Source organism: Psittacula echo (assembly GCF_963264785.1).
Source record: "Psittacula echo genome assembly, chromosome: 6".
Classification (NCBI taxonomy): domain Eukaryota; kingdom Metazoa; phylum Chordata; class Aves; order Psittaciformes; family Psittacidae; genus Psittacula; species Psittacula echo.
Window position 1 is genome coordinate 62,196,768 of NC_137743.1, and position 27,262 is coordinate 62,224,029.

The following is a 27,262-nucleotide window of genomic DNA, read 5'->3' on the forward strand; positions in this document are numbered from 1 at the left end:
CTTTGTGTTTCCCTAAGAAGGTTTTGAAATCTTCCAGTTCAGCATACTGCAAAGTTAATTATGCAGCAGTAATAGCCTGGAAAAAGAAAACTCACTGTAAAATCAACACTGATATGTAGAAACATTGTTGTTGCCTAATTTTATAGAACTGAAGATTACAAAAAAGAATGAAATATATTCCTGATCATTTAACATTTCACAAATGAATACTGGTATTTCATTGCCACAAAGTTAGAGGGGCTTGGTGTTTGGTTTTTTTGGTCGGTTTTTAATTAAGATTTTTAGAAACATCAAAAGCTTTTCCAGAAGATTTATACTTCAAATTGAAGTGCTGATCTAGAATTTTTTCCAGGCGTGATTTAAAATGGGAAAAAGATTAAATCCTCCCTCCATATTTGTAATGGAAACATTGACGGATTTTAACTATAGCAGTGCAAGTCGGGCTGTCAGACGGTTCTGCTTCCAGTAACGCCAGGCAATTATTTTTAGGGTTACAAGCAATGCAGAATGACAGAGCAACGACTTTCAAAACATCTTCATAACAAACTGAACAAACTTAATCTGGCATGGTGCTGCTATTCTCTTCAAGAAGCCTTCAATGGAGTTCTCAAAATGCACACAGTGATCAAATACACAACTGCTCTGCTCAAACTTTTGAGACACAAACTTCCCTTTGTGCATGCACAGCTGCCATAAAAGTCAATGTACATGTACCAGTTTTCATCTTAAACAGTAATTACTACAAGAGACTAAGAGCCTGTATTCTGTATTTCAGTGTCTTTGCTTTTTTTTTACTTCTTACAGCATTTTTCCCCTTAAAAATCTTTGGTTTTCCACATTATGAAGAACCAGGGCTTTGTAAAATCTTGTCCCCAGCTGGCTAAAGGCAGCAGAGGAGAAAAAAAACAAACCAAAAACGTGAGTGTGTCTCGAGAAAGCAGGAATCTTAACTCTGCCTTCCTGTAACACATAAACACTCCATTCTGAGAAATTTAAACTTTTACTTAAACATGAAGATGCTCTCATGCTAGTGGTCACATTCAAATATGATGGGAATGGAGACGTGATTACAGTTGTCTTCCTAAGTTTACAGATCGGAAGTTTTTCACTGCTTCCACAGAAACTCATACCTCTACCAGCCTTAAAGGCTTTACAAAACACAGATGCTGGGGACTGCAGCTCTCAAACCCTGCAACCCAGTGACACAGACAATCATTAAAGGGACAGTAACATCTTACAGCTGTAAGACTTAAACACATTTTTTACACTAGAACTTAATTTGAGAATCTGAATCACTCTTTCCACTCTGTTCCTCATGGACAGCTACTTGTAAAAACTAAATTAGAGGGGTCCCTCTTTTCTTTAAAGGGGCTTTTCTTTCCCAGTTGCTGCAAAAGGCTCATCGGCAGCACAGAGCCTCGCCTCTGGAGCTGTGCTGGCACAGCCTCCTACACTGACAGCCCATGCCAAGAGAAGAGTTTTTCTGCTGGCGTAGTTGCATAACATCCCCAAACGACATAAACTAAGCTCATAAAAAAAGTTCTCTTCTGCCGCCACAGCTGCATCCACACCTGGGGTTTTGCCAATGTATCAATGTCAGCAAGGATGTATGACTTTTTTCCACACCCCTGGCTGATAACAGTGCTCCCTGGCAAGACATTCTGCAGTGGAGACCTGGCCAAAGTTTGGGGGTTTTTGTTTAGAAACAGCATTCACAAACATGAACTGAAAGCTTTTTATAAAATCTGAAATCAATTGTGAAGAGTTTTGCTTTGCAAACTTTAGTCTTCACTGCAAATCCGTATCAAAATCTGTTCTTAAAGTCAAATCATATGGACTTCACAACAGTTTGCAATAATGTAATGTACACAAAACCACATTCAGTAATTTTCCTTTTTAGTAATTGCATCTTAAATTAAAACACAGAACAAAAGTGGAGGATGAATAAATCTAAGTAACAGACCATTATTTCTTGTGACAATATTGCTGTACACAAGAAACACCACTGTCACACTGGTTTGCCATTTCCTCCTTAGTCTTCATTCCCAAAAGTAATCAGCAATCATTCCTTCTCCTCAGCAGTTTCCTTCCTGTCATCTTCAACAGCTAAGCAAAAGAGACCAGTGACAGAATAATTATCCCATACACTGTATGACCACCCCATCCCACTCAGAAGCCAGCTGTGAGGAGCTCCCAACACCCTTGGCCTGGTCTTCAAGGGACCTTCCCTCCAGCCCTCCACAGCCCAACCACAGCAGTGGCAAAACCACAGGCACTCACTAGAAAAAAGAAAAGCTCAGTGACAGAAAAGTCCCCGTGGAATGCCTTAAACCAAGGAACACTGTCAGCCCGTGTTTTCTTCTCAATATAAAATCCAAACAGGAATCGATCACAAGTACTGAAAAACAACTGGAGAAGATACCCATCTTTGCATGAACCATTCCTGTCTTTCTTATAAACCACTCTATACTTAAGGACTAGAAAGGAGTCAAACCAGGATTTTGCCTGCCAAGGAGAAGTACCTCTTTGCTGTCAACAGGAAAGAGCCACATGAAAAAAACACAAACAAAAACAAACAAAAAAAAAAAAAAACCACAAAAAACAAAACAAAAAAAAGAAAACACAAAAAAAACAAAACAAAACAAAAAAACCAAAAACAACCAGCCAAAACAAAACGGAATAACACTGAGAAATTCCTCTGGCCTGGGAGCTGAGAGATACTAATCCTTGCTGCCTTCAGACTACAAAAGTCCAAGGAAACTCCAACAAGCAGAAGGCAACTTGGGTAACAACTGTCTGGAAAACAAAGTTTGATTATTATGGTAGCATTCCATTTAAGTCTCTAACTTTGTGTTATTAAAAGCATGTCTATGAAGTTATACATCACACTAGCATTTAATTATGAGTTCTTTCACTCAGCTAAGATTCCTGATGGGAAAAGTACCATGACTTAACAACAAAGTTCTCACACATCTACTCAAAATTCAAACCATAAATTACAGCACACATTAACTATCTGATTTATCCTGAACTGCTGCTTGGATCATCTCACAGTTTCAAAATCTTGACATCAGTGTTTGCCTAGCTTTGGTTCAGGTGATTAAGCTTCAAGCACCTGCTTACACTGCCTTGTTTTGCCTAACCTTCCTGATTTCATTAAGTAGCATTTTGAAACAGCACCTTCAGTAACTGGGAGATATAAAAACTACCACACATTTTTGCAGATGTGTGTAACTGTTAAAAAGTATTAAATTACATTAATTTGGAAAAAAAAAACAACTAAAACAAAACCCTTTATTAAATTAGGGGGTGATTTTTTATTTATTTATTAATTTACTTAACACAGAACTTTACATGTACAATGAAAGCGAGAGCTCAGGAAAATAGAAGATGCCACACATAGTGAAGCAAGACACTGCCATATTCAGAGCACAACTTCAGAAACAGGAGGTTGTTTGGAATAAAATCACGTCCTGAACAGAAAGAACTCCAAATGTCTAACAGAAATGAGTATTCACTGATGAAAACAGTTGCATTATCACTTTCCTATAGATAAGGAAACATTAAACACTTAGTCTAAGCCCGCATCTCTCTAGCTAGCGGAGGTGCCATTTTCAGTGTCCTGCACTATTCTATTTCACGGTTTCCATCATCATGTCTGAAATGTTACGGCAAGCAAAATAATTTCTGAAGGCCTCTCCAAGACCAATTCTCAGTGGACATGAGTCAACCAGTAGAAACAGAAAGATGTGCCACTGCTGTATTCACATCTCTTGCCTTAGGGTAGCCTCTCCGACTGCTGTTCTTCAGTCAATCAGCCCTTGTCACAGCAAGATAAAGCAAGTCAGCTCCTTTCTAAACATTTTCAAGATGAAGTGTAGGGGGCATCTCAAAAGCTGGGTCCCTCAGACTCCTGCTGAAAATCTCCTTAGGCAAGAAAACCTGAGACTTGCTCCCTTTTCATCCTTTAAACCACCAACCCTAACTTCTCTTTGCATGGGTAAAGAACATGGTCTTATCACAGTGATGCTGCAAGAGTCAACAAGACTATTCCAGCAAGGGCTGGTTTACTGCACCAGGCTGAGACCACAGATATTATGTCTTGCAATCATACAGAGCTATTTGCACACCCAGGATCCAAGCCTATTCCATCTTCCTGGCTCAAGCCACGTGGAGCAGAAACAACCAGTTGTTGAGAAGAGGCAGGACCAGTGGGTAGAAGTTGGCATCAAGCACAGACTCTCCCAGTTACAAAATATCACAGACAGCCCAGGAGCATCTGGAGATCCACAGCACTGGGTTTCTCCCCAAAAGCTCTCTAAACCTTCTACATCTTGGCATGAAACAACTACACTCAAAATACTACAGCTGCCATTATGATAATGATGGACTGCAATAACCAGGTTGAAAATCAAGTACTAACAAAGAAATATATATATATAAAAAATAACAAATTACATTGAACTAGGGGATAAAGAAAAAAAAGTAGCCCCTTAGCTTTAATTTTATTTGTTAACATATAAGTTAAGTTCTATCATGCAAAACTCCTCTTAAAAATAGAGGGCTATGGTAATTTCTCTTGCCTGGATGTTATAGCCAAGTCCATGAAAACTTTGACTTTATTTTTTTATTATACTGTCTTTCTTTTCAAGCCCATTGTGTTTTAACTACTTTAAACCATCCTGCCAGTAAGAACATTTTTCAGCAAAATCCAGGAAAGGAGTCAATACACTTTTTTTTCTGAGCCATTTAAGAAGTCCTTCCTTGAAATACAGAAATCTAAAAGTGAGTAGGTGCTTTTATCAGCTTCCTTTTTAAAAGATCTTCATGAAGAGTGGCTCTATCAGCAATGATATAAGACAAAGTCTAGCATAAACCCTTAGCCACAGCACAGAGGCTCCTAAGAATTTCACCCCTAGGTGATTTTGGTTATTCTCTCCTCACTGGCAGCTATTTTGCTTCCTTTCCCTCAGGATGGTGAGAGAACAAGCCATCCTCCACAGTGACATAGCAGGACTAAACTTGTTCTCACTAGAAAGCTACGATTAAGAACAAAAAGTACAGAAGTAAAACATTCCAGCTTGTTGACAAAATGTCACATTCCCGTATTTTTTATAGGAAACTGAACCAATATTGTTTAAATTACACATATTAAAGTTTAATATAACAGCAATCTTCCGCTAGCAATGAAACAAAGCTCTAAATCTATGTATTTCCTTTTTACTAAAACACTTGAAAAAGTGAGAGCATAATCCTGGCTGCATTGCAAGTACGTGACAAAAATCGACGCTGATGCTACCGAAGAGTTTTGTTTTTTTTTTCTTCAAGGATAAGCTGGGGTTCTTTTCATTATTATCACACACAAAAACCTCTGACTTGGAGACAGCAGGAGGGGCTGCTCTCAGGTAGCTCTCAGTGATAATGAAAAAGCTTCAAAGTTCCCAGGAGCTCAGCTACTCCCTTGAAACTAGCCACAAACGGGAGAGACAGGAGTGCTAAACAGGGCTATGTCCTGTTCCTTTGCAGATGCTATCAACTCTTCTCCCTTCTACCTGCTCATCATGAATTGCAGCATCCCTCTTCCCTTTCACTTTTACACCTGGATTCCCTGGACAATCCTCTGACAAAAAAACACATGGGTCCCATGCCCTAGCCATGACACAATTACAGACAGCTAAAGCAAAATATTTGAGGTTTAGGTTCTGAAATTCAAACAGGCTGCAGCAACCCAACATCTAGTCTATATTAAAAGAACGTAAAAAGAAAGTCAAGATGCAAAGTACCTGAAGAAAGAGAGCCTGGTACTAAGAATGGAACAAAAATAAAAAAGAAAAAGAAGCATGTACGTGTTTTTGTGGTTAGCTTCATTGAGCAATAGACACAAAAGAATTCACTGCCAACTTCCTTCTTGACTCTAGTAAATACGCAGACCTATTTCCTTCAGTGAAACCAGCCAAAGCTTTTGATCAGGATCCAGAGAGAAAAGGGTACTTGAATCCCTACACTATGTTAAATTTTTTGTTCCAGCCTGAGGATTCAAATTACAGTTAGAAGAAAACACATTCATTTTCAGAGAGGCTTAACGCACATACTAATGGGTTTATGCAAGCCTCTGAAAGGTAGCAAGTCCAACACATGACACTGAACACAAGTCATTTCTCTCTTGCATTACACATCTTCTGGTACACATTAATAGCAGGGTATAAAATCTTACAATGTCCTCTATAACAGGAAACATCCAAGATACCACTGGTAGGAGAAATGCTTCCACTGAAAGAACAATTAACTTAGAAACTCCTGTGCCATGTAGTAGGTAAGACTACACCAAGAATGATCACATTAGAGCTGGCAAATCACACAACAGCCTATAGACTCCAAGCAAAAACGACTCGATCGGCTTCTTATGTCTCAGGTTGTGTGATGGGAAAGGGTGAACATTGGGTCATATGCCAGCAGGAAGGCCTCCTATGGCCATGTTTCCAGTGGAGTTCATTAAATGCTAGCAATAAGCACATAAAAGACGTCTTAGAGCACAGAAGGCAGCAGTTTCGAAGTTTCAGGGGAAACCTACAGAAATGAAGCATTTGCATATGCCTCTTGGACAGGTGACTATTACAGTGCTCACAGCGCCAAGAGGTTCAGAGATCCCTAAACTGAAGGTCATAGCGGTCCCTTCAGGATTCTGCTTAAACATTCATTAAACAAGAATATTTCTACTCATTACCCCATTTAAAAACTCTTCAGGTGTTCTCCCAAAACAGATCACAAATCAAAAAAAAACCAAGTACTCAGGCAATTGTTGTACTTCATGAAAGCCGTAAAATTCCCAGAACATGAAAAAAGACATCCAGCCAAACTGCAGCTGGCACATACAGAATTACCATAAATAGTTTCACTTCTCCATCAGCAAATGTCCTGCAACTTTTTTAAGGGGAAGAGGAAGACCCAGGGAATTTCACAGCAGTCAGCCCAACTCCAATTCCCAGAAACACTCTGGAACAAATTATTGAACAATCATCTTACAAGAGTCCAAGAAGAAAAAAAAAAAAAAAAGAAATAAAAGCAGACAGAACAAATACGCCAAAAGCAGATAACATCAAAACAAATGTAATTTTCTTCACTGCCAGTGCAACCAGCTTAGAGGGTAAGGCAGAAGCAGTAAACACCTAAAGATCTTGACCGAGTCTTCTGACACTGTCCCACGTGACATTTTCATCAGCAAAATAAGGAAATACTGCCTAGATCAGCAGTTCCCTTTGTACAGCACTCTCTAGCAAAAAGTGAGGTGTGAACTGCAGTGGAGCTTAAGCTAATAAAATCATTAGCTTCTCAGCGTGCACTGTCGTGGGAGGGGAGGAAGCAGAGCAAAAGGCACATTGAAAGGCATCACTGATCCTATCACTTCCCCCTCCTCTCCAGTCATTAAATTCATGGTGCTTCTGATACACTTTGGTTTTAAACACTGCTTAGTAAGTAAAGTTATCCAAAATAAATCTGAAGATGAGAAGGTGCACTAAGTAATATCTCAAAGTAAGAAAGTTCCTGGTTTTTTTTCTTAAGAAAAAATAAAAACAGACATTTCTCATAATAAAAAAAATACAAAGGAAAAATGGAAATTATTTTTTTCTCATTCATGGAAACTGGAAACAAGTGTACTGCAATCTCAAAAATAAATAATATGTATTATCTTCTTACCACACTGAAGAGTGTAATGGGAAGAACTAACTAAGCTGTACCATGAGGTGGGACTTAAATATATGGAAAGTAAGAGACCTGGATTTATCTGGGTATTTTTTGGCTCCCTTGTAGGAAAATAAGAGCAAGTAACCATTTCTCTGAGTGAATCCTGCAAAACTAAGCTCAGGCAGTGAGACTTTCCTGTATCACACAAGGCAGTTACTTCTGCACAGAGGACAGACTCTTCTATTAGAAGAACACCAGTCTCCAGCTCAACTGTTATTCTGCTCACCTCTTTTGTCATGAGGTGTCCTGAACTTCTGCCTCCAGTGCCAACAAATGGGGCCACAGACAATATCCAATGTGATCAAAAACTTACTGTTTTCAAGTACTTCTACTTGCAATGTTAGAATGCATATTTATGGTACAGGTAATTAAGGTTTTAATTTCATAAAGTTGTAAAAGTGCAATGTTCATGAGGCCATCCTCTTTTCTTACCAGTTAAGGATGCCACCCATCGTTGTAGTTTGGTGGTTAGTCCATCTAGGTCCATACAGCTCATGAAGCTGCTACTGATGAGTGTAAGTATCATGTTAAAAACAGCACAGTGCAGACACATAGATACTCACCTCAGCATATTCAGAGTAGTGCTTGAACAGCTGTGCTACAAAGATTAGCAGCCCCAGTGAAAGAAAAAAAAAAAAAAAGAAAGTACATTTGGTCAATCTCTTTAAAATAATAGAGAAGTGTTTTCCTTTGAAAAGTTAAAAACACCACAGAAAGGTTTCTGAAGTTCTATTTATTGTTCTTCCATCCTGTATTAGACTTGAGATTTCTGATAAGCTCTTGCGAGCATTGTTTCACTTAAAAAGTGTCACAGGTTTCATGAAACACATACAGTAGTTCTGCAGTTTTTTATTTCAGCTTTTTCAAACAATTCTTTAAGTGTTTCATTTTTAATTTTTATTTCTATTTCTAAACTCCTGCTTTTCCAAAAAAACTACAATTTCATCCTTCTGCTCATCTGGCTACCCTACCCACCCTCCCTCCACAGACAGCAATTATAGGATAGAAACAGCACTGCATTGAAGATGCATGTCAGAAGAAGCATCTGCTTTTCTGGCAAACTCCACACTGTGAGTGGCATTGGAATTACTGCTATACTGTTTGTGACAGGGTTAGACCACAGATGGCTCTTTTGGCTGACATGGGATCCACTATGTCATTTTCTGTTTATGCAAGTTAAAAAAATAAATTTAAGAACTTGTGCCTGACCATGTAGGAAGGAGTCAATTCCTATCAAAATCCCTTTGTCTACGTTGCTGGTTCCTTATGGGCAGCATATTACACCCATCACAGTAGCAGCATTGTTACTGTGCATCCCTCCACTTTAAAGCACAGAATGTACGTTCTTTTTGGCAATACAACCTTTCTATTACACCAGTATTTAATAAATAAGTAGCCTAGTGCAGTACATCCCAGCCTATTCTTGCTTCTGCTGCACTCTTTGACAACGCAGATGGGACAGTGCAGACAGCTGGTTCTTTCTTCTACATTGCTAAATGTTAACATTTTTCTGACAGACTACACCCACTTCACTGCAGCCAGCATCTCCAGCTGGAGGAAAGGTGGCATGTCAGGAGAAAACAAGAAAAGAATGTAGAAAAAGAAGCTAGGTTTTTAAGACTTCATCATAAAGCCCGAATCTGGATAACCCCATGAACAGGCTCTTTTGAGCTGCATGATTTATGCTTTAAAGTAGAGATCAGTTCAGATATTTTATCCTTCCTACTCAGTTTGCAAATGTTTTTTCTTTTCTAATTATCTAACACATTACTGTGTTTCCAGGCCTAACTACCACGGAAGTACCACTGAAAAACAAAACAGTGTAGATATGCTTGCACAAGTACAACATAAAGGTTCTTGTGAAACTGACACCAAAAAGGTTCAACTCGGTTGCTCAGCAGTTTGCTATGTGCCTAGTCCAGGTTACAGTTAAACCGACTTCAGTGAGAATGGCAGCATCTTCCATCGTTTTCCATGGGAATGAATGACTCCTCCAGGAGCCGGACAACAGGGAAAATATACTCAAAGCATCACTGCTCTTCCTAGTTACTCCATTGCAAATACTCCATTGCAAGTATTTCCGCAGTCCCTTACAGTATTTGCCATAGAAGTAAGGCCAGCAAGATCTGTGCTAGGCTGAAAGTTCCTTTGTTTTTTTGTTACTTCTGCAATTTCAGCAAGCGCCCTTATGGTTCTTATATTCTGCAATATGATAAAATGCAGCAGATACAATTAATTATGATTAACACAGAGGAAGAGGACATAAACAACATTGCTGATAAAGTATTAAGACAAGTCTCAGGTATAACTAGGAAACCACATACCTAATTCAAGAAACACTAACAGTGCAGATTAAATACAACTTCAAGACTTTATACCCCACTGCCTTCTGTACACTGGAGTCGCATAAAAGGGAAGTGTAAGATACTTTTTACAATTATTTCAGCACAAGCCAAAGTAAGAGCTTGTGCTAAATTTGCCATGGTATTTTGACATTCAAGGAGCCCATGGCTGAGACCATATTGCTAAAAGTGGTGTATGTACATACACATACACACACATACATTAATACAGGGTCTGACACTGAACTTGCAATTCTTTAGGGCAGGGTGACCACATCTCTATAAATGTGATTCTCCCTCATGGCAAAACCACTGAACTGAACAGAGCAGCCAAGTATTATTAAATTAGCAATCCAGCCATTTTTGGAACAAGACTGAGATTGGTAGCAGCTCTTTAAGTCAGATTCATTATGTGAGGAGTTGTCAGTTTTCTGCACTTGCACACATCGGCCTGGTTCCACTCTCACCCGATGGTTCTGCATTCATTCACGCAAGCTGAAAATCTGTCCAGGAGTTTTATACATTTCAACATTGTATAACGCTGACAGACCAGAAGACACAAGTGTATAATGTTGGCAAAACTTTTAAACATAGGGCTTTTCCACAGAGACCAGGGAACAAACTCTGCTCGGTTTGCACGCATACCGATTTTTCTTCAGATTTTAATGAGAATGTGTCACGCATATGAGACTGCAAATTAAATTCCTGAAGTCTTCTAAATGACTCTCCAGACTCTCCATGGTTTCCTAAAGTAAAACATAGAAGCTCAAATCTCATTAAGGAAGAACTGGAGTTGAACTTCATTGCTTTTAAAAAACATTTGCCTCTTGCATCGTTTCCCACACAGGAGGGGAGTGTCGCAAACACCATGCAAGCTGCCCACAGCACGGGTGAGACATGGCAGTAGTACTTAAAGGTTTTCATTAATGCAACTACATTAGTGCAGTTACATGTGTGCTAACAACTCCAGAATGGACAAGCTGTTAGCTGTATTCTCATGGAAGGCAATGAATACCATAATGATTGAAGCATGCCTTATACCCAGCAAAAGCGACTTAAAGCCAGAGCTGAGAAAAAGCTGTGTGCAGGAAGACCTGAAGTTAGCATCACGGACAACTGTTTCTAAGTTTTTGGGGCCAATGGATAACAGTCAACTTTTGACGTTTCTCAGACATATCTTGCACTATTACACAGCTACACTAAAGACCACCACATCTAGCCTTTTTGGCCAAGTGTTCACTGGAGCATATTCATTGTAAGTGGCATAAAAGGTCCATTTTCTACATGTGTATGACATAATACACAGTCACACACAGGATACCCTCTGCTCTTCAGGAAAAAAAGACTGGTCTGTCATGCCCAGGATGATTTGCACAACTTCCCCTCACGTAACACATGGAGACTTATCCATGCGCAGGCACCACAGAACAAATTACAATCCGTTTGTGACATGACAAAAGCAGCTATGTTTAACTCCTGGGAAAGACAGAAACACGAACAGCTCATCCGGTTGATGAGCAGTTCAGATACCAAACAATACTTATCTGTGGCTGCTATTACTACAGAAAATGATGCTAAGATGGTACGGACAACTTAGGATGGCCTCGGCTGATCAGGAAATAGTAGCAAAAAATATAGCTTGACATAGCAAGAAACTATGAAAGTTTCTCTGAGTTATCACCACCCTGCCCTTTTGCCCTTAAAAAGTCTCTGTGTGAGTACACACACATACAGCTTCTACTTTCTTTTAGATCTGAGTGTCCCATCTACTCAAATCTTGAACCAAACTACAGGTTGTCTGAACACTGAGGACTAAGTCAGTATCATGCACTTTTCTACCTTCCCCTTCCACAAGCTTTTATGACCTGCTTTCTTAAAACTATGTACTCTGAAGAGTACAAGGAAAATGTTGACATTTGGACAACTTTCTCCTGGAAAAGATGACAAGAAGTCATAATTCTCATCTCCAGATGTCTCCAAATTCCTAACCTGCAACTGTAGCTTGGTTTAGTTTCCTAGAACTTGAAGGGAAGCATTTTCTTCTCCTGTTTCCTATCAGCATGCCAATTACATCTCATAGTACTCTGTGATTATGCTCTTCAACATCTTTTTCCTCTCCCCAGCTAAACAATTTTATGCACACAACTGGAAAAAGAGCACTTCCTTTGTTTCTCTAAGGATAGTTTCAGATGTTACAGTAATACACATATAACTTGTTTCATTACCGGCATGCTTAATGGAGAGATCACTTTTCCAGCACAATTTGAGGAAACGGGGACTAGGATACCCCAGAACACAATGCTTACTACAGTACAAATACTATTTAATTCCATTCAACTTGGATCCAGCAGGGCTTGTTGGCCTTTGCTCAGCATCAGTCTCAACAGATCCAGGCTGTTTCTAGCAAAACTGTTCTGTTGTTGTTTGACGAAAGCCAGTTCGGGCAGCACGTCTACCCCCACCACCCAGAGACATTGACTTTAGAAGTCTGTTTAAAGCACAAAGTTGCTGAGTACCGATTTAAGACAATCAGTGGGTGAACTTTTGAATTTTAAGCCATAAATAGGAACATAACTCATTTTAAATTAAAATTAGTAGTTAGAGAACTTAATGAATTAGTAAATCAATTCCTCTTTATGTGAAGTTAATTGAAATGTAAATATCTTCCTAAATGCAAGAGATCGAGGGTGTACACATGAGGAGCAGTCTTTTTATATGGCAAACTGCCTTAAATTCACCACAACGCTGTGAACACAACTGTTCCATCAAATCCACGGACTTGATAAAACATAGCAAGGAGTTTGCAAAGATCAGCATAGCAAAATCCAGCATATGAGCCTGCTTTTATAAATAGTAGTTTGCTTCTCCTTATAAATTAGGAAACCAGTATTCCTTCAGTAGGATGAAATTCTTGAAGTTGCAAAGGTAGGCAAGATTAAAACTGAAGATTCATACCGAAGAACTAGGGCAAGATTTCCAAGGGTAGGTAATTTTTGCTGGAGCTTCCCAGTAGGTGATTAGTTGCATGTAAGCGATGATTTGCCTGTGCTGACCTTTGATGATCTGAACATGGCATTGGGTCAACTAAGAACAGCACCAAAAGCTGGAATCTTTTAACTGTTATTGATAGGGTGTTTTAACATGGAAAGCCAATTCCTGATAAAGTTGTGAAGTAGAAACTGCACTTTGAGAGATTTGGGATGTGCAGATAGGGAAAAGGAAAAGGGTGCTATAAGAAAGTCAAAAAGCTGTAACACTGGTGGTTAGATCTGCTGGTCTGGTAAGCTGGCTTTGGTAAAGAACAAAGATGACTTTGCTGGCCCTGTTGGCAGCTCAGCTTTCAAGCCAACCTCTTCCACAGTTTGGAGAGGAAGACCAAAGTGCAATGGAGGCAACTGCTCCCCTATGTGTCTCAGTTCAATCAGCTCTGTGATCTGGATTGCCCCAGAGCTGCAAGTGTGAGAGAAGGCCGAAGGGACAGGAACAAGGTAGAGACATGACTGATGATTCAGAGTGCTACTTTTTACCATTGGTGCTGACTCATTAAAGTGGTAACAAAACAGCACTAGGCTGTCAAGCAATCAGGAATTAAAACAACTTTGCTTTTTCATAAACAATACTACTGCAACAAATACATGTAGTACCTGTATCTGTAACTAAGCCTTACAAGTAAGGCAACAAGCAGCAAGCACAAACCTGTCTGCTAAACTTTGGTGAAAACCATACCACATGCAGCAATGCTGCTCTGACCTTAGGGTCAGATTTTCCTTATCTGAAACATACCCAGTCAGTCTTTTCTCATTCTTTAAAAGATTGTGTTTTGGTCGATGCTTATCACTTATTAGATCCAATACTTTCTGACAGCTGAAAACATTCTATTTTCTCTTTACAAATTACAACCTTCCCAAAATCCTTGTGCATGCACATCCAAGAAAACATGTGTGCTTATGTATTATTTGTCATTCCTTGTTCTCCTTGAAATCTATAATTTATATTTGAATAATGCAATCAGAAGAGCTATTCTAACTCACTCCCACAATACTCATCAATTTTCCTCACATTTTGCATTCTAATTTGAAACTTCACTATTTGGTTTGAACCAAGAGAGAAACTTTTCCTTTGCAAACTACAGTTTTATCTCATGCACATAGCTTTTAACTCTTAAGAGATTTTTAATTCTGAAGTAAAAGTGGGCTTAAGTGGTGAAGAATAACATTCAGGTGTCAAACTCACGCAGCACAATAAAAGCAACAACTTACTCTAAAATTAAAATCATAGTCCACAATACTTAATGATTCCTTTTCCATCCAGAAACATGGTTCTAAAGGTAAGTTACAAATGTTTAGGAACAGTACGCTTAGCAAATGCAGAATGCCGTTCCTTGGTGCATATTAAAGAAAGCAACACTCCAAATAGCTGCTGGGTTGAGTGTCTGACTGCAAAAGGAATCATTTTCATAGATGCTACAGATCACTTAATTCTGAAATGAAAAAATACAAGAATTAGGTAACACCTCAGAAAGCTTCCAAATATACTACTAATACAACATTTTAAATATATAAGGAATTCAAGTGCCAAGATGAACTGGTCCTGGCAGCACAAATAATAGTCTCAGACATATAAACAGTTATAGCTAAATTCACAGAAGTGACGCCAGCACTGCTTACAGCAGTCATCAATGACTTCAGAAGCCCATGCAGTCAGCAGGGCATATGCATGAGCACAGCTGGCACATACAACTGCAGCACCTGCATTAGAGAGCCTCCATCTCTGGAAGGGGAAGGGACATTTCACTTGAACCATGTCTAGTGCTATTTATGCCTAGAGATGAAGAACACTATGTAAAACACTAGTCAGGAATAAACCAGTTCAGTTGGGCACAGAGCCCAACTCATCCACAGCTTTATTAGTCATGTTCTTGTCCCTGGTACAAGAATTCAACTGAGGAATCACACCTCTGAACACATTAGAAAGTTACAGATAAAGGAAAATACTTACGATAAGTACACTTGGAATTGATAATTGCCTTTAAAACACTGCAGTGAAAGAGAATCTGCCTAGCTAACAGCTAGCATTTTGACATAAATTAATCACTTGCCTCTACTCACTGCACAACTACAGTCCCTAGCAACTGCCTTCAGGTTTGTCCTACACTGCGGCCATTTTATATTTTTTAATAAGAGCATTCAGCTACACTTTTCTTAGTTACAATCCTACCCTTGGAGCTTACCAACCTGCAACCACTGGATGTTTAACACTAATACTGCAAGTCACCATTAGCTTGCTACAACAATCATAGTAAATGGAACTTGAAAGACTACACTGCATTTCCTAAAAGGATAAACTAAATATTTGAATTTATACAATTTAATTGGATTTCAAAATTTAAATAGGACAACAAAATCTTGGAATAAGGACTTCCCAGAGGGGGGGGGGGGGGGAAAGAGTTAATTTAGTAGGAAAGATAAGGCCACAAAATCACTAAAGCCATCAAGATAAAAATTCTGCAAAATCTAGGCCACGGAACTTCAGAGTTATTCCCATTTCGAGTAATATTTTCATGGTTGAAGTCTGCCTTTCTGCACACTAAACTTCCACTTAGAAATAAAGACAACCATTGCTAACAGAAAACCAAAATCTACTCGTTTACAAAACTAGAGTTCTAAACAGTTTTACCAGTCCAGTTTCCTGCCAAAACAAACTCTACCACTGTTATTAATCTGGAAATATCAGTAATAGTATTCACATGAACATTCTCACAGACAGTAAAGAAACTACTCGCCCAGTAAATGACAGTCAGACTCTGAACATTAAGTTCTAGCATTCTGAATAGTCTGCTCTATCCTGAGCTTTAGAGGACAGACTTAAACATATATCATCTCTATACGTGTGCATGTGTATATATATATATATATATATATATTTAAGATATTTAGTCCTAACTGCTGTAATATCTGACCCACTTCCAAATGTTAGTACATTCCTGTGCAAAAATCTATGGGATATAGGAAACTATTAAATACCTTTCGAGGAGCTAAACCTAAACAATTTACCTAAAATTATCCAAAATATTGTTGACAGCACAATCTGAACTTCATGTCATCCTCTTAATTCCTACACTGTCCTTGAATGAACTTTATAGGTGTGGCTGACCAGGGACCTTTATTATCACCCAAGACAATGACTCAACACAGCACTTATTTCAGGGGAGGAAGAAGGTGGAGATGGAAACCAGCTCTGAGGATTCAGTAATTTTGAAAGAGGGTCACTAGAGAAGTGTCACAGCAAAAAAAAATGGCCTTTTCATAGAAGAATAAAAGACACAGCTAGGCTAGACATTTCATTCTATATTATATACTGTAATGCAAACCCATATATCAACAATACTAAAACAACAATGAAGTTGCAAGCGAAACGTTAAAACAGAAAGCACAAAATGGTCAGGAGCTTCAGAGAAGGGAATTCCTAGCAAGCCACTGGAATATGTAAATAGTGGTTACATCAAAAGCCACAGCACCTTCCCTAATGACTAAGCCAGTCTTTAGCCCTTAGTGACTTCCCCGAGACCACGACACTCTACACCTGACACATCTAAGAACAGTATGTTTGTTGGCAATCTGACAAAATCTAGTTCAAAAGTTAACCTGGTTTTGTCACTATAGCAATTATAATATCAACATAATGCTGGAACAATTAATGACTTCCTCAATCATTTCCATCTTGCATTAACATCCATAGGATCATGGAATATTGTAACTGCAAATGGAGGCAGCTCCTAGGGCATTTCAGAAAACCAAAAAGCCACCGCACTCTTCTGCTGGTGCCATGGTGCACCCTAAATTTCACTAGCACCTTTAACCAACTGTAATTCTACATGGTGAATTACATCTTGGTGTTAATTGTCATAAAAATCACTCAAGCTTTCAAACATATCCTATAGCTCCTCAGTACTGCAGGATACTTCTGGTTTTCTCCTTTCAAAAGTTGTCCTTAATTCTGGAATATTTACATGCAGACGTGTGCAATAGAAGCACTGTTGCCGAGACAATAAAAGAACAATTATTTATCTTTTTGTTTAAGCTAAACACTGCAGAGATGCTTTTTTAGAAATCTAGTTTTGGTAAGCATTAGCATCCAGAGCCACATCTCCTGGAATGCTGAAGAAAATCCAAAAACTGTCCATGTTACAAAGGTTACGTATCGAATACAACTGCTCAGCTACTAACTAATGTTTTTTCCCAAATTATGCAAAGTATTTTTAAATAAGCACAAGTACTGTCATAATGATGATCTGAAGCCAAGTAGATTAGATGAAATATTAAAGCAATTTAAATACCATTTGATTCTGCTGAAGGTCAGTCTAATTCCAGCCCTAGGATACACCTACTAATCATCTCAGGTTTCTCATCAGGGAAATTCAAGTCTTCTTGTTCTCTTGTCTAAATAAGTACTTATTCATGTCAGTAGTCTCACCACAGGCAGTGGCACCACTGGGTATGTAAATATGCACTGGCATAAGCAAGAGTCTTAAAAGTCAGACCCACATTTTCATAACTCTTCTTGAACTCATCTGGAAAACAGACCACTGAACACTTCAAAGGATCTCCTCCTGCTGGTGCTTTTTTTCATACTGGACAGGAATCCGTGGAATTGTGTGCCCAGCTCTCACGAAGACCAGGTTTATCTGGCACAGGTGCTGCCTCCCTGGGCTTGCAGGAGGCATGATCCTGGCCATGCGATGCATTCAAACATGCATGGCATACCCGCTCCACCCGTCCCCTCCCACACTACAGCTGCAGCGGGTCAACTTAACACAAGCTTGTACTGTACATTACTTCTACACTACACACTTTAAAGTTTTATGTCATATTCAGTTATTTAAAACCTTAGCCAAGTGAATAGCTATGCTAAGCCAGAAAAACGAACACATGTAAGCAGCAATACAAATGGCTCACAATGGGTCACCATTGCCATCCAGAAAGATGGGCACACAGGCTATACCTACAGCAGTCAGAGTAACAGGGTCTCCCCCACTCCAGTAATAGCCCAGAGAAAAATCTGTTGCACAACTCTTCAAAGCATTGTTAACAAATTACACATATAGGTAGAAGAGAAAGATAAACCATCACAAGACTTGAAGTTCATCCATCGTAGCATGCAAAACCCTTTGCAACTCACCAACCATCTCTTTAGTGCTTAACTGAAGAGCACTCCAATGCCTGGGCAGGCAGGGTCACACCTGGTGATGCCCAAGAGACACTACTACATCCAAAGCAGGAAAAAACAAACTATGACCTGATGAAAGAAGGTGGAGTGAAAAAGGCATCACTGACTTCAAAAATACAAAAGGAAACCTCTAGCCCTTACCCTCCAAATGCGTTAAGTATAAAAGTAAATACAGAGCCTTCAATCAGAGTCTCTTTGAAGAAAACCTGAGGCAATAGGGTTGCACAACAACCAGTCTCCCTGGGAAGACCGGAGATCATCTGCCACAGGGTTACACTCAAGTTAAAGGAAACTTTCAGCTCCTGTAGCACTGTTTTGGGCTTTTTCTGTTTGGGTGGTTTTTGGTTCTCCCCTCCCTCCATCCCTCAGTTTTAAAAAATGTCTACTTCTGTTTGTGGATTTGTAAACAAGGATCTGGATTTGATTCTGCCCTTGCCTGCCTAATGTTATGAGTGGTTTCCAATTGTTGCAGACTGCCAGGTATGAGCACAACCTGATAATGTTCCTGTGAGTCAGACATACCCTAAACCAGGATTCTAAATCGCCTCAGGAGAATTCAAACATCTACAAACATTGCTTCAGATTGTCAAAAGTAACGATACTCCTCTACTAAGCTGCAGCAGCCTTCCCGGGAGCTGCTAACATCTCAGGCATGAAAGAGGTGCCCTGCAGTGACTAAAACTTCTGAGAAAAGCTCCCTGTAACACTCACCCATACTCACACCTGAATCCTAGATTTCACTCCCTGAGCACACTAAAAATGGGAGTGCCACACACACATACCTCAGATATCCTAAAGTACTGAATTCTAACATTGTTATGCCATAGTACCCAGATGACAGAATATATGAGCTGTAGTTAACTTAAGGAGTCATGTTTCCACTCTCCTGAAGCAAAGAACCATATGGCGTAGAAGATTTGGATATGAAAGAACAGAAAACAACGGAAGGTAAGATAAGAAATAAATCCCCTTCTTGTCTAAGTGGAGAAACAGAAAAAAAGGTTAGAATAAGGTGTGAAAGTGCCATTGCCAGTAAGAAACAATGCATTATAAAATTAAAAATTACATATATTTAGTTGCTCTAAAGAAGCATTTAATTTCATTCCGCAAACAGGTGAATGTCAGGCTAGACTAAGCCTGATGCTCACCTTGCCCTGCTGTTTCTGCTGTTCTTCAACCAAGAAACTAAGGAAAATTAAGCCCAAATGAGGCTCCCCAGAACAATGTCTTATTTGTTTCCACTGCAATCTCAAAGTTCTACAGTTCTACCAACCAAGTACGTAAAATCAAAACACCTACTTTATTTGACATACCATTTTTCTAAAGCAGAATATTTTAAACAAATAAGACACACACCAGTGATTTCCTAAACTGTTATGGCTAAGTGAACAACACTGCTTTTATGAAGAGAAACGAACAGATAAGATATTATGTTTTATACTCATATTTATACATATCTGTAATTATCAGCTTTTATTTTGCAACATACCATGGAGCTGATATATCTTCACACTACATCATAAATTCAGAAAAAGACTCTTTTGAAGTGTTATAACTATATTTCTGTTTTAAAGAGCTTACAACACTTCAAAACATTTGCTAGATATTTTTAAGGCAGCGCATCTTAACTGCATAGGGTTAGGCCTTAAAACTGGTATAAAGTTATTGTTAAAAATCAATCTACATAAACTGCAATAAATTTTACTACATTTAAACTACTACAAATAAACTAACTCAAACTGTCATGAACCTAGCTCATCCTGAATCTGTTTAAAGTGATCCCTCCCCAGCATTCTATTCCTTCAACTGCCACTTAAGACTACTTTGTGTGTAAACACACAGCTGCAGCTACACTGCTTTAACTGCAGTCTTTTGAGTAAAACAGAGCTAAACCTATGCTAATCACAGTAACCAGCCCCTAAAGCATACGATTTTTCTGTTGTACGTATGTTTCCTAAGTTAGAAGGCTCGTGCTTATCTAACCCATGGTTCCTCCCTTCACATTTCTCCTCTATTTGTAACTTATCCCTTCCCCTTCCTGTTGGTTCAGGAAGCTGCAAATACAGTGGCTTCTGCAGGGCTGTTATAATTACCACAGTACACTGCAATTCTGAAATGTATGCAAAATAACCAACAATTACTTCAACAAGCTTTCTGAGAGCAGAGGTTCTCTTGGCTTTCTGGAAAACTTCTGACCAACACACTTCATCCAAGATCAAAACACCTCCATGCAACTTCTCCTTAGGACTACAGCTTCACAAGCCTTCACACTGTCCCCTAAGTAAGCTATTTTAAAAATAATCTGAGGTAGAAACAGAGAAAAACATTCATAAGATGCCGGAAACAGAAAAACATTCATAAGGAGCTGGAAACGGAGCCATGAGGGAAAGCCAGTAAAAAAAGTTCCTATTCTCCACTGACTTCCTTTGTTATACACAATCTCACGCAATAAGCAAAGACCAATTTTAATGAAGACTTTAGAAATGGGGGAGAAAAAAAATAGGCCAAAACAGCTATCATGTCAAACAACTATAATTTTTATTTACTTGGTTGCAGCACTGTGCAGATGTGTTAGGAGCCATCTCAAGCTCTCAGGAAAGGATTTTCCCCTCCCTTCCTTCCTTCCTCTCCCCTCCCTGCCAATAATCCTAGTTTAAAGGATCTAACCCTTCTGAAATGTGTTAACTTAAGCAAATTTTTTTTTTTAACAGTTGGAAGTTTCAGGAAAAAACGATGAACCCAAAACAAAACAGCAGATGTTCAAGACACAGACTTTTATTCTCTCTTCCATGTGAAGCTTCATGGCAAAGACACATACTTTAAACAATAACAATTCCAAAGATATAAATATATATCGTTCACCCTGTTAGAAATACTAAACAAAGTTCGCATTGCTAAACACAGATAAGACAATCATATCACTTTTCATAATCTGTAACATCATGTCTGACAAGATAAGATGCTTCCTTTTATTTCTTTCATGCACCTTTGTGTTACAAGTATAGAAACCCACTGACTGAGCAGTTTTACTCCCTTGAGAATAAAGGAGAAAATCACAATCTGATAGATGCACTTAAAAATATTAAAATAGCCAGTACTTAATGTAAGAGATTTGTTAAACACAGGTAGACCTTTCAACATAGTATGCAGAGTAAAGGCAAACCTACTCTGTCAGCACAAGATAACGATACAAAATGATATAGTTCTTGTAGTTCTGAAAGAAAGGAACAAAGATAAACTAGGCCCATTTATTTAGGTAACCAAAGATACCTATCCAATCTTAAGCTCCTCAGCCTCCTGCCACAGCACCATCTACACATAGAAGTGGTACAATGTCATATCAGTCTGGTCACAGACTGCGCTGTGGAGCTGCATGGTTTGAGTTATGACCATGCTCAGGTCTTGCAAGTTTAATGAGGTTCCTCCTCACACACATACAGACATCATACACAGCACCAACCGGGAAATAATAAAGTAGAATTACAGGTGTAGCTTCTTGATACGTTAAGCCTGTAGACAGAGTGAAAAGCTAATCTACATTTTTTAGTTTAAGACTGGCAAAAAAGCTTTCTTAACAATCATTAGAAACCTACCCTGATGTTCAACTTTTAACAAAACCCAACCTGTGACACTGCACTTGATGATAACAGAGCTGCATGAACAGATTAATTAAAAGCTTTGTACAGCCTTTTTACACAGGCCAAACACCAAATCAGTGTTAAATTCCTCACGTGCAGCTACGCCCAGTTAATCTGCTCGAAAGCAGCAAACTATGTAAATCCCCTTACACTGGCGAGATAAACATTACACTCATCAAAACTTAACAAGAATCACTGTTACTGGCTAGAGCTGTTAAAAGGCAAAGACACGCTGGGCTTCCTGAGCACCCAGGCTGGGGGAGGTGGGATCCCAGGCTCTCCTCCATCCCCGGCCTCCAGAGCTGCTTCTGGCTTCGTCTCAAGAAACCCGAGAGCAGAGAAACATCCCTGCAACAAAGCCATTTAAAATCCCTAATCAAATAGCTGCACTAGCTCTGTAGATTCGAGGAGCAGATGGCAGGAGAAAGCTTAATTTTCCATTTACGATAATTTTACAGAGTGTAGAAATATTTACTTCGGAGGAGTGCCTCCCGATTTGCATGAGAATACCAAAAGTGGGAGGAGGGACTGAGAATCATGATGTTCTCAGCACACACAAACTGAGAGCTAAGAAAGCCTGTATTAAGCACGATATTGTATGTAATTTTGTTTCCTTTGCATTACAGATGCACACATCTGCATTCTTTGCATAGCTCGAGTAACCTTGTTAGTAAAAATATTAGCTTACACCTGCCTTTTTCAGATAGAATGCATGGCCACAAGCATTGCAATAGGTTATTACTGCAGCTACGGTACAGCTTTCAGTCTTTAACTAGACCTGAATACGCATTTCAAGCCAATTCTGTGATGAGCGCCACTCACTTAAGGAACATCTAACTTTTAAGCCTGGTAGGAGTATTTTTAATATGCCACTCTGCCCATAACACAGTAAATTGTTTGAAAATACAACTTCCGAAACCATATTTCAGTATTCTTACAAGTACCAAAAGAAAAGATTAGGCAGCACCCAACTGAATCTGACCTGAAACTGACGACGTCGACTGGCTCCTATATGCTTGAGTTATACACTGAAACAAGACAGAGCAGGTAATAAGCCTAACACTATAAGCACAGATTTGTTTTTAGAACAAAACATAACTCTTTGGGAAAGCAAAAAGAAAGCACAGGCAAAGCTCTAGACCTACTTTAGCTAACTGGTATTTTGACAATGTTCTAAATGCAAGTATAATTTCACTTTACATTACAGTGCCTTAAAAATAAGTCAAGAGAATATCACCTTGCCTTTTACAAATAAATCACTCATCTTTTCACCTGAATCTGTCCTAGACTCTTAAAAATTAAACAGGACAATACTAAAACTGAAATGCACTTATACTATTCTGATTCCATATATATTATAATACTAATAGAGACACACAGCTACTCAAAAGATTTTAATTTTTAAGTGGGTGGGGTTTGGTGATTTTTTTTTTTCAGCTTCATATACTACATGCTGTTAGCACTCGAAATATAGTTTCTCTTTTAAGAGATGATGGTAGACAACTTTTCCTACACTAATAGCACTTAGTGTCTCTGACTAAAGCACTATTATAATTCAATTGTCTGAATATGGGTTACACAGAGCATGGAGAGACTTAATCTGGACTACTCTTAATTATCAGGAGCTGAAAAATCAGGCTCCTAACACTCTTCAGCACTGCTTGACATCAGCACACCCCTGCAGATGAAGCCCGAGTGAAAGGGAGATCAGAAAGTCAATCTTTAAACGACCTCAGTCTACATGAATGAAGTTAATAGCAGTTTTCCATGGACTTAAACGGAGAAAGGGCAGGCCCTGGCTCCTTATGTAGGAAGTGTTTGAGTGAAGAATAGCTACACACTAACAAAAGGAACCTTTGGTACTCAGGGTCTTAAGCCCACATAATACCCCCGTATTCATTTCTTTCACTGCCTATTGGGGAAAAAAGGGTCTGTTTGTTTTTCTGATTCAGTCGGCCTTTTAGCTCTTTGAATCTAAGAAGTGCACTGTGAAAAGGAGAGCATCTTATCAACCTGCTCCAGACCAGCCGGCGAAGAAGTTCCCTCCCTGCCTCTCGCAGGCACAGCAGCTGCCCCCCGTCCCTCCCTAGCCCACCCGCGGGCACAGCAGCCCCACGGAGCCTTCCTTAATTCATGGTCCCTTCAGGTAAGGTGAGAAAATAGCATCTCCTACACTAGCTTCATTTGCAAAGTATGCAGGAGCCTCAGACAAGATCATCACCGTGGGCGGACCGGGGGCAGTTACTAAACCCGAGCCCGCGCACACAATGAGCGTGTTTTATTACGCACGGACTTGAACACGGCGAGGACAAGATGCACAGATAACTCAGCGCGCTGCCGGGCAGCATCTGGAGGGCGGTGCGGAGATAACACACCAGCGATTCCTATCGGGAAGATACGGCTGTAAAATGCGGGAGGACGAGAAAGGAAATGGCTATTTTGTGTTTAAGCTTCAAGAAAGCGAGTCTCACTCGCAGTGTGGCGCAGGTCGGCCCCGCAGATCACACACCAGCCCAGCAACGCACCGAGAGGGTTTTAACATTTCAAATATTCCCATTATTTCTACGCAACCCTTCACCGCTTGGTAGCCCATCTGCCACTTCCGCCCTTCATGAATTCTGACCCATAGCAAAACTGGACAGAGCTCCCCCAGCACTGTGAATCGAACCCGTCCAATTCCGTCTTCCAGCTGGAAAGAGCAGCAGACGCGGGAGGATTTTTCCTCACCTGGGAAGAAGCCTACCACAGGATTTTTGGCCCGCTTTGTCGAGCCGGGAGCTTGTTGGTGACCTCTACTCCATTTACCCTCTGGCACACAAACACACAGCCCGCTTTCCGAGGAGCTTAAAAAGTCACAGTATATTTTTTTTTTTAGTCAAAGACTCAATAATAACACGCTTTGCAGTAAATAATGTAACCTTAATGCCAACGTTTTGAGGGGCGGAAAAAGCGAAGAGAGCAGCCAAGGAGACAACGGCCCGGCAAGGCTGTGCCCCGGCTATTTCAACTAGTTTATTTCCAGCGACTAAACAAACAAACAAAGAAATACCTCTTTCAGCACAGCTCCACAGATGCGAGTGCTCCGAGTTTATCAGAGCGATCTGTCTACCCATAAAATGTCACACAGGATTTCCCTTGTGCACCTCGGAGGGGAGAAGGGGGGGAGTTAGGGAGGGAAAGGGGTAAGTCCGAGCCGCAGCGGAGGGTATGTGGAGAGCTGCTCGAAAGAAAGAGCGCGCCGCTGCCCTGCCGCTCATCTCACGCCGGGAAAAAACATCCAGCCCCAAGTTTCGCTTCGCAGCCCGTGTGGCAACATCGGATCCTTTTTAACTTGTTGCCGAGCTCGGCAGGGCCGGCAGCCGCCCGGGCCTCGGCGGCCGCACGTACCACGCCGAACCGAGCCGCGCCGTCCAGTAAGGTCACCCGGCGCCGGCCGCCCGGGCAATCGGCAAGGTCACGGCGCAGCTTTTCGGGGCGGGGGGCGGGTAGGGGGGGGGAGACGCGACGGGAAAGTAGTTTCTTTTTGCACATCCCAGCTCTCGAACAGCACACAGGCTGCAACTCAGGCGAGTCGCCACCCCTTTCCCCACTCCTCCCCCAGCACCTCGGGAGAGGGGTGTGGGGTGTAAGCTGGGGTGGGGAAGCCACAACCCCCCCTCCTCCCCGGCTCTTACCTGCTTCCGATAGGGGGTCCGGCTGCTGCCCGCCGCGCTGCTGTTGCTGCTGGGGAAGATCATCGCCCCGCCTGATTGCCGGCTCCCCCTCGAGATGGGGAGCAACTTTGGCGGCCGCCGGATTGCGGCGCGGCGGGGCTGCAGGGCACTCCCCGCCTCCGTGCCTTCTCCGCCGGTTGCGCTTCTTCGCCCCCCTCCGGCCCCCCGCCCCGCCCCACTCCGCGCCGACCCTACCCCGCCGCGGCAGTCCCGGCTGCCATCAACGGGCTCTCATTGACCGCCGCCGGCTTCCCCGGCCCAGCCCAGCCCAGCCGATCCCACCTCCTGCCGGCCTCAACCACCACCCAGAAACAGGGAGGGAAAGAAAGAGCGAGGGAGGGACAAAACGAACACCCGCCGAGCCGCAGCGGGGAGTGGGCACAGCGATTCGCGCCCCGCCCCCATGATGCGCGGGGCGGTGCGGAGCTAGGCGCGGGACCAGGGGAGGAGCGGAGCCACGGGAGGCGCGGGGCGGCGGACACCCCCGCGGCGCTCAATGGTTGCGCCTAATCGGGGGAGGAGGGGGATGGCGACGGCTCCGCGGCGGAATGCGCGTGCCGCGCATACCCCCGCGGGGTGCGCCCTGGGCTGTGCCGGCCCCGAGAAAGGTCTGGGCATCCCGCAAGTGCCCGGCTGCTGTGTAACACCCCTTCAGACCCCCACAAAGCGCAGGCGGGCTGCTCTGAGCGCAGCACACAGTGTGGGGCTCAACTCTGCAACTGAGAGATGGGGAGAGGAGGAGGAACGCCCGGACAAAGCCCTCTTCAGCGCCTAAAGGTGCTCTCTGGGAAGCAGGGGGAAAATCTGTCTTTCCTCCCAAAATCTGGGCCTAGGAAATGTTGCTGTTCTGAGGCAACAAGAGTGGCGCACAGGGAGAAAAGGAGGTTCAGTTACTACTGCTCTGCATTGTTTACATTATTACATTTACATTACCTAGTGATGCTGGTAATCTAGTTTTTACAAAGTCCAGAGTTATAGCTCTGTCAAGCTTCTGAGTTTCTGATTGGTGACACTGCAGAAGACCTTCTAGTATGGACATGCATCAACAGGCACCTTTTGGTCTCTCTTCCTCTTTCTGCTAATATTGCAGCCCAAATTTCATGTATACAAACATGACAATGGGAAACAGCTGGAGAGAAACAAAAAGTTGCCAGGTAGTTCATTATTGAAAGTCCAAGTAACACAGTGCCATCTCACGATGCTGACATCTTTAAACCATAATCCTCAGTTACTCAGTTCCCTAGAAATAACCACTGAGTATTTTGGTATCTTAACATATTGCCACCACAGGTCAGAGCCCATCTGAGTAGAACTGACACTAAGACAGCACCATCAACGGGTAGAACTACACTCTGCATAACTTTTCTTTTTTTTCCCTCTTTGAAGTCCTAAAATGGATCTTATTCAGTTTGGCCTTCACTTGATAACACAACTTTAAGTGCTGCTAGTACTGGATGAAAAGCACTGCAGCCACATGGTGATCACTGCCACTGAAAAATGTCTGATGGAGTAAGTTTGTACCAGCAGACTTTATGCCAGATCAGTTACCATCCATCTGTACTACACTGGATTTGTGTTAAATCATGGGTCATTTTTATTC

General features: G+C 41.1%; 1 protein-coding gene across 1 annotated transcript in view; it reads right to left on the minus strand.

The window, feature by feature from the left end:
- The window catches only part of RBMS1 (RNA binding motif single stranded interacting protein 1), a 94,724-nt gene extending 68,979 nt beyond the window's left edge, over positions 1-25,745 (minus strand). The window contains exon 1 of the mRNA XM_080621698.1: positions 25,624-25,745. Coding sequence (XP_080477824.1) covers positions 25,624-25,686 — 63 coding nt within the window. The 5' untranslated portion in view covers positions 25,687-25,745. The remainder of the gene's footprint in view (positions 1-25,623) is intronic.
- Between the last annotated feature and the right edge of the window lie 1,517 nt (positions 25,746-27,262).